Below are 8,990 nucleotides of genomic sequence, written 5' to 3'. Positions count from 1 at the left end.
AAATTTCATTATACGGTATATTCAAGATGATTAAATATGAAGTGTTAACACATTAAAATGACTTTGACTTGATTTAAAGGTAGGTTTTCTTTTTAAATTGATTTTGAATTGTGGTAGGAAAAACGGGGTAGGTACAAAATATTATGGGCTTTAAAAATACTGTTGATTCTCTTTATTTATTGAATGGTTAATGTTTGGTCGCTATTTGAGTTTACAATCAAAATACACATACATCAATTGGATTGGATTAGTTAATTTGTTGGACTGAAAAAATAGAGAAAGTTCATCGAACAATAATTTTGTCAATTTTATTTGTAAATTTTCCATGTGAGTGTGTATCAAATCGTGATAATGTCGCAGCAAAAGGCAGTGAATTATCTGTTTTACTTTTGTTTTTCATACATTTTTCTTTCTCGTTAAATATTTAGTTTCACTCTTCCAATAAAATATTTTAAATTTTCTTTTTAATTTACATTGAATTTTTGATCGGAATAAATTAGTTAAATCAAAATAAATGAATAAATCAATTACGAATATTGAAATTGACAGTTTTCTTCATAAATAATATTTGTAAATCAGGTTAAAATAAAGTGTGTCTTTTTGATAAAAAAAAAAACGAAAACAAAATGAAGCCAATTTTGACGTTCAGTCGCCGAAATGAAAACAAAACGAAATATTTAGTAAAATATATTAATCGATTAGTCAGCACATTACATCACGAATGTGTTGAATTCAAGTTGCCTTGTCTCATGCTCAAAACCTACAAATTACAAAACATATATAGAATGTATGTCTTAAATGTTAAATGATTTGCTTTGGGATACTACATTTTATCTCTGTATATGCTGGGTGTGGGTGTGGGTGTTTCATTGATCATCAAAATAAATAAAAAAGGAATACGAAATTGATTTGTTTCGTCTAGTGCTTTCATCGGCATCAACAACATCAAAGGGTTGTTGATCGAGAATATTTAGAACAATATTTTAGATGTGCAATTTTTTAAATTTTCTTCAAAATTTGAAACAAAACGTTGTATGAATGTTGCAAATGGTTGACATTGAAAAGTTGACATCATCGTTACTACATTTCATTGGCTTGATGATCGCTTATTGAAATGCCTGAGATGTTGTTGGCCATGCAATTTTCGCATCGATTCGTTTGTATGCTAGCATACAGGGCTTTCCGCGCGCAGCAAGACGAGCCTCTTGTGGACAGTCTGAATCCAGAAGCAACGTTTCTGAAAAAAACCAAAAAGAAAAACCATTTGAAATAATCACTGCACGGATGAGATAAGAAGAAAAGATTGTATTTAAAAAATACGAAAGTATACTAACCTTCTCCATCGACTAGTTTGAATAGAGCATAATCTTGAGGATTCGTAACGCGTGCCTTGTGAGCAATAGTTCGGCAAACTTCACGCGTTGTAGTGTGTGGCCGAATTGGTAACGTGCGCGTTTGCAATGAGCCATTGTATTCGTCGGGTATTATCACACGTAATACAGATGAGCAGGCGGGTAACGAAGATGACCGAAACTAAATTGACACATAAAGAATAAAATGTTTTATTTTTTTTCAATTTGGAAACGAATAAATCTTTGAAGAAACAAACTGGATTTTGATTAACTTACATCTAATGAACCGGTACCGTCTTGCTCATTTGTTATAAAACTTTTAAGTACATGAACAGCACTACATAGAGCCGTTAGGTAGTATCCAGCTTCTCCGTTAAGTAACGATGGTTGTAATAGACACCACATAAATTCTGCTTCGATTTCAGCACCAATAAAACCGCATTTGGCAACAATGTACACGAGCAATGGCAAAAAGTCATCGGCACCCAGCGCATGACTTTGGGTATTTGTTGTGGCCTCAATAATCGATGTGACAATCGACAGCAGAATGTCTAATTTGGCAAGTGGCAATTCGGCTTCTTGTAAACGTAAGATGAGCAACGAGATTCGTTGCATTGCAGTCGGTGATGGGGTCTGAATGCAAGGCTAAATTCATACGAAAAATAAATTATCGAAAAGTTCTTTTTTTTATTAATAATATTTTTTTTTTAAGTTACATACCCGAAGGCCAAAATCGGTGGGTGACTTTCCGACTGAAGCCTTGACATTGTCAACGAGAAGCTGAATATCGCCGGTGCCAGTATAATAATCAACGAACAAACCGTAAAGATGTTCGCGTAGAGGTAACACAACCAATTGATGCATGACTCCTTCCAAAATAGTGTCCAAATTAAGGAATTCATCAGGTTTGAGCATTGATCTAGCCCGTAGTACTTCTTGTTGAAAATCGCCTTCACCATGTTTCACCAAGTAATTTTTCATACCGCTCATAAATTGTCGCATATTTCGCATTATAATTTGGGGCGATGATTCACGCGATTCCTTTGTGCATTCAATGAAATTTTCAATGTTTCGGGCAAACGTTGACGTTGGATCTTTTGCCAATGTAAGCGCATAAGCAGCAATCGAATCTCCGGGACCATTTGTTGTTATTTTGTTTCGTGGGTGACCTGCGATTGAAAGACGAAATAATGAAAATTATAATTAACATCAAATACAATCCACTATCTATCGTGTGGCTTATTCAAGGAAAAACTTTGCAAACGCTCTTCGAATTATGAATAACAAAAAAAAGTGTTCGCAGACGATGTGATAATGTTATATTAATAAATATTTATTTCAAATAAATATGCCGACATCAAAGCAAAAATCATGAGGAAAATGTAGGCCAATTTCAATTCATCGCCACACATGCAAACGGCAATACGTCATCGAAATGGGGATGCTCATCAATAACGAATTCTGATAATACAAAATACAGTTTAATGACAAATAATTGAACTCGTCTGATATACTTCTTCTTTTTAATGGTTTTAGTTTTTGCGCGACAATCAGACAATAGTCTGCATATACATAAAAAGTAAAATATAACAAATGAAAGAAAAAAATTTGTTGCAACAATAACACACGAATTCAATTTCAATTTTGAATGTCTGATGCGCATTTTGATTTTAGTTATCTCATTCGTTTTATGCGTATTACTTTTCCGGAAATAAAATGGGCAAGGAGACAAACAATATCGCATTATTTGCACTCTCTCTCACTATTCGTAACTTCACTCTCCAACATCACATAGACTCAGTGCTAGAAAATTGTGAAATGGGAAAAAAAAACCAACAAAAGTGTTATTCATTACTAAACGATATGAAGCATTTTACTAACTGAAAACCTTGTGTTTGATTACCAGAGTTTCGACAAAATAAAAAAGAAAACAGATATGTTTGCGTCGTTTTTCTCGGAACTGTTTCAAAATCAATAGGATTTGTTTGTAGTTTCAATTGCTCATTGTAGATAACTATCGAATGTGTTTTAAGAAAAGATCCAAAAACAAAACCAAATCCGATTCGGCTTGACGTGTGGTCTTAATAAATTGATATTTCACTGATAACAAGCTTTATTTATGCAATTTTCAAATGATTGGGTTTTTTACGAAATAAAACATGCACCTAAAAAGTAAACATTGTGTCAGCCGATGTTTGAAAAAAAAAGAGTTATCAAATGATCAGAATGTAATCGCTATCACCATCATGGGCACTGAATAAATAGATTACGTGTTTTCAAGTGACTCGAATGAATTTCCAGCGCAAATATACTGTTCATCTTTTTTTCCTATCTTCCGTCCGTCTTCTACGCCAGAATGTCTGAGTATCTGAACACACTTATAAACTGGATTTCGACAAGTCATCAATCATAAAGTTTCACATTTTTTGCATTCGTTTTCAATAAAAACTTTAAATACAGTCAACTTTTCATTTCTCTGACATTATGATTTGAAGCGATCGGATTATTAAATAAACACGACGACCATGAAGAATAATTTATAATTTGCATACAATAGAAATGAGCTTTTTTCCGAAACAGTAGATAAACATTTAATTGCACTCTTAAACCATTTTATGGTGACAAACAACCCTAAACAATATTCAATGCCAATGAACTACTTTAGCTATTATTGCACAAATGCATTTCTACGTCAAGTTATTCTTTCTCGCGCAAGGAAGTAAAAAAAAATTATATGTGTCGCAATATTAGAGTGTAAACAACATTATCAGGGATCTGGTTTTCCGTTATGCAGACTAAACCACTTGTTGAAAAGCAGTTTTTTTCAAACAATCTATTAATAATTGTGTTTGTGTTCAGGCTCCTCTCATCTAATTTGTTTTGACCTACCATCACTTACAATGGCAAATAATGTAAAAAACTGCATGATGGCGCCATCTCTATGTGCTCATGAAAATTAGAACAAAAAGTTTGTGTAGAATGTTAATTGTTTGAAGTTTGAATACGGAATCATTTGTTGTGACGTCTGTCATTTTACGCTCGATAAAGATATACCGTGTAAATTGAACAAAAACCGATTTATTATTTGTATTTAGTGAATTTGTGATGGAAAATAAATTGAAATTACTTTGCACAGTTTGTGTCATCAAAATTAACTGCGAGGACGTTGCATATCACATGGTTTTTCTTCACACAAAATCAGTTGACATTTTTTACTTTTTCGCACCAAAAAAAAAATGTTTTAATTGCCTTTGGTGCTCGTTTGGATCGCGAGTTCAATGCCAAGCACATAGAGATGTCGCTCGGAACGTGAAGCTCAAAAAAAATATACAGGTGATATAGAAAGCAAGTGATGGTAGGTTTTGACCGATTGTGGTCTCGGCAGTTCTTCCTTTTTCTTTTTCTTTGTTCTTTTCAAAAAAGAGTGCAGAAATCCCAAATTTTTATTGCCGCATTTTCAGCAAAACAATAGGATTATACGGCTATTAGGAAAAAATCACAAGAACATCGGTTGACCATTTGAAATTCCACATTGCCACTCGACTTTGCTACTTCAATTTCAACAAGTTGCGAAAATGAACAACATTTTCCCATTGTGTAAAATATGTGTTCGTAATTGTTTAGTTGGTTACAGCAGAAAATGGTAACAAAAATTGTATAGTTATACTATCAGCTTAACGCATTTGTTAGTTCGTGTTTCTAGGTCAAAATCAGACAAACTCATTTGCAATGTTCAACATGAAAACAAGGAAATGCTGCTGCCGATGTTAATAACATGTGGCAGAAGGATTTTTCAAGTACAAATATCTCAATTCGTTTTGGATCAAAACCATTTGACCTGAAACAGTTTTTATTTCAAACAATCTATTTCCTTCTATCGCTCTCTGCGCAATGCCGTTAATTGCAAACTAATTAATGGCATTTTTATACACATTTTAAATAGTCATGAAATGATGTCGTTGATTTATAGTAGATTAGTTGATTTCTCAAATGAATCTACAAGTGCTTACAAATGTACCGAATGATTTTGTAAATTAAAGAAATGTCACTGTCACAAAAAGGACGCACTTATGTTAAACAATAAATTCAATTGATTCGATGGCGAATTTATCGGAGTGGTTTTTTTTTATTTATTCATTTCATTATTTAAAAACAAGTCAAAGTAACTGTAACACGGGCGATGATGATAAAAGCCTGATTTGATAATGATAAAAAAAGTACAATAAGTTTGACTCACCAACAACTGTTGTACATTTGCAAAAAGTATTTGACATGGCCGTAAAAAGTCGTTTGACTGCAAATTTGAGGCTAAACTTTGGTTTTTCAACCACCTCTTCACCGTACGGAATGTCACAATAAATTTTCTTTTTACGTCCCAGCAAAAAGCCAAAACCTTTTTCTTCGCAAATATGATCGATATGAATAATAATATCGCCACATTCATTCAAACCGAAATATTCCGGTATCGATTCGTTTGAATAGCATTTTGATGCAACGAATTGTGATTTCATCGAATCGATCGTCGAAATGGACGATAATGAATTGTGAAACATTTGTGCGGTGAGCATATTCGAGTGTTTGCTCGACGTGCATGGGTCTTGTAGAAGGTAATTAAATTCTGGATACATTGGATCTTTATTAAGGAAAATCGAGTCGGACGAATGAAAATCACGTCGATTTGATGTTGAAATACTGTTGAATTGCATGCTTGTTGAATCGCTTGTACAAGATGTTAATGTGTCAATGGCCTCGACGGCAATAGTTGCATTTAATGATGGTGTTCCAGTTTGAATGTTTAAATCTAATAAATTGACAAAACATAAAAATCGTTCGATTGCACAACTATTTGACACATCTATCCCATAATGTAATTGATTGGAGAATTGTGTGGTACGTTCGTACAATCCTCGATGGTTCAGTGAATAATTCGATGGACACTGATGGACGGTTACGATTGTTTTACGATCGCAAAATTCGGATGTTGTATAATACTGAACAATTGATGATGAAGTGGACGATGCTTGGGTGGTGATACTGTTACTACTACTGCTGCTGCTGCTGCTGCTGCTGGGTCGATCTTCATTCGAAAGGCTTTCACATGTTTTATTTTGCTTTGAATCGACGGATACAATGACCCAATCGGTTAACGGTTGGTCATCGCACAATCGACACTTGGGTGGACTTTGATTGGTGCCGATTACCGTTGGTGTTTGCTTTTCGGTTGTTCCGCTTCTCACTCTCGTTTCAATCTCCGATATGAAATACTCTAGCTCTTTGATGCGTTGTTGCAGAAAGTCAATTTGTTGAAATGGTTTCGGTGGCCATTCGTCAATGTCGACGATACCGTCGCTATCGTATTGAATTTGAATACGATTCGAATCACTATTTAAACAATGTTTTACATCAAACGATGTAGCAGTTGGATTGCAAATGTTGCAACAAATTTCTGGTACGATGCTTAATTTGAACGTACGTAGTCTCGGATCCTTTGACTTTGACAACGAGCCACAGTCGTTTTCGCCATTACCGTATTCGTTCACATTGGTTACAAAACTGATCGGATCTTCATGAACAATTTCAGAATTGCTACACCAATATCGATTCGACGAATCGATATCAGTGAATTGTTGTCGCGTATCATTGATTATCGTTGTGTTATCAGACACCTGGAGTTTATGCACATCATGTTTTTCCGTTCGATTCAATTGAACAACGACATTTGAATCGACACTATTTTTACTAATATTACTAATACGTGAAACTACTGAATCGACAATGGGCGATTGAATTGTTTGTTGGTGATGTTGTTGTCGTCGTCGTCGAATAAACCAAAAACTATTTCGATGACGACACGTAATCGAATCATCGTTACATCCATCGTATATGATACGAATCACTTTTCGTTTGCATTTTATCTTTGGATCGGCCGTTGCAACGACCGATCGAATTGAGTCTTTGGAACGGTTCATGAATCTTTCGTGATACCACTTTTTGAACCACAGCATCGTTTTTCTCTTTCTTTGGGCGAAACCGTCGTCTCGTGACGATTTTTACCAGATAAAACGAATTGACGGAATGGACAATATCGCATTGGCACACCACTTACAAGCAATTGATTTTGTCTTTGATGATGCTTCAATTCGGTTTTAATTTCCATATACACAATCAAATGTTTCCGTCCTCTGTTCAGTGCACTCCGAATCGAATTGAAAATTTTCTATGCGCCGCACTTTTCTTTTAGTAAATCTCTTGTAAGGGATTGCACGCGAAACGATTCAACGATGAATTATAACTGAATGTTTTTTCTATGATAATGTGTGATTTAATGAGTGTAATCCAGAAAGATCAATGCTGCCGTTATATACTTATTTTCATCACACAAGATCTCGATTCGTTTGTTTTGAGTTGCAATTTTTTATGAGAGTGGCGATAATAGAGCAATTCAATCACAACAACAGAATGCACAAACACTGTAATGCTATATTCATATGACGAATATTGTAAATAGTATAGTAGTAACAAACTAAAACACAATACTGAATCGCACACCATTCACATATTGCGTCTATCACCGACCGAATGACAAGCGAAGTAAACAAAAGTCAACGTGTTGCCAAAAACACACAATATACAAAAATGCTGTTGAGCATCATACACACAATTGAAACCGAGAGATCAATGTATTTTTAATCAACACGAGCAATAACACAGAAAAGAACAAACGAACTTGGACCTATGACAGCGTCAATACACTTTACGACCGACTGAGAAGAAAGTTTCACTCATGATTGACAAGAAAGAGATTCATTGGTACTTTGGCCTTAGCTTCTCTTTGTTTCCCTTCTAAATTTTCTATTGTAATGCAAACACTATACACTCGTAACGACACGTGTACGGTCGACGACTAAATGCACTTTGTTGACAGCAAAACCCAACCAAAGAATTGGCAATAGGCAAGAATGTGCGAACAGAACGAATATGCGGTTGCGTTTTTTTTTTTGAGTGAAAAGATTAGCAAAAGTGTTACAAAGATGAATGTGTATGTATGTATATGTGTAAATGATGCACCAAATCTTAGCTTAATTACACTTGAGACAAAACTAAAACATTTCTTAAGCAGAGACTGTGCGCTTGTATACAGAGTATGTGCGTGTTGGTGTATTTGTTTTACATTTGCATTTGTGTGATTTTCAAAGTACAAGGAGCATATTGTATGATTATATATTTTGTATTTGAAAGCGATAGGTCGATGTCTGGTGCCACACTTATACATTCACCGAACAGGATTGTAGTATTTTGCACAGATTAACAATTATTTCATTGCCATTCATAGTCGGCCCAAAAAATCATCCAGATGATTCGTCGTATTTATCTCTGTGTTACGTTTTTGTACGGTTCATTGCAGACGAATACACTTCGGATTGCTCGGCGTTTCGTGTATCTCTTTGACGTCTCCAACTCAGTATAAAAAAAAACTTTTTTGCACACTCTTCTTCTTGACACTTTCTTATCAAACATAGTAAAATACGCTGTTTTACGATTGCGACTCCTTTTTTTCTTGCATCACTTTTTGATTGGCTTTGAGTTTTTTTTCTTATTTTATATTTACTATTTTGGTTAGTACATTTTTTATACCGG

General features: G+C 34.5%; 1 protein-coding gene across 5 annotated transcripts in view; it reads right to left on the bottom strand.

Annotated features, from left to right (window-relative positions):
- Positions 1-157: 157 nt before the first annotated feature.
- Positions 158-8,990, bottom strand: part of LOC116348009 (protein sprint) — a 132,513-nt gene continuing 123,680 nt past the window's right edge. For 4 of the 5 annotated variants that reach the window (XM_031778855.1, XM_031778856.1, XM_031778854.1 and 1 more), the window contains 4 exons: positions 2,073-2,521; positions 1,629-1,997; positions 1,335-1,533; positions 158-1,237 (listed from right to left, as the gene is read on the bottom strand). In XM_031778855.1, coding sequence (XP_031634715.1) covers positions 1,107-1,237; positions 1,335-1,533; positions 1,629-1,997; positions 2,073-2,521 — 1,148 coding nt within the window. In that variant the 3' untranslated portion in view covers positions 158-1,106. Of the gene's footprint in view, positions 1,238-1,334; positions 1,534-1,628; positions 1,998-2,072; positions 2,522-5,589; positions 7,712-8,990 lie in introns of those variants that run through there. The other variant, XM_031778857.1, reaches the window with a different exon arrangement.

Source organism: Contarinia nasturtii, unplaced genomic scaffold (assembly GCF_009176525.2).
Source record: "Contarinia nasturtii isolate CC-2019 unplaced genomic scaffold, AAFC_CNas_1.1 Cnas_scaffold_2228, whole genome shotgun sequence".
In the NCBI taxonomy this organism is placed as follows: domain Eukaryota; kingdom Metazoa; phylum Arthropoda; class Insecta; order Diptera; family Cecidomyiidae; genus Contarinia; species Contarinia nasturtii.
Note: the sequence above shows the minus strand (reverse complement) of the source record. Positions and strands in the feature narration are given on the sequence as shown.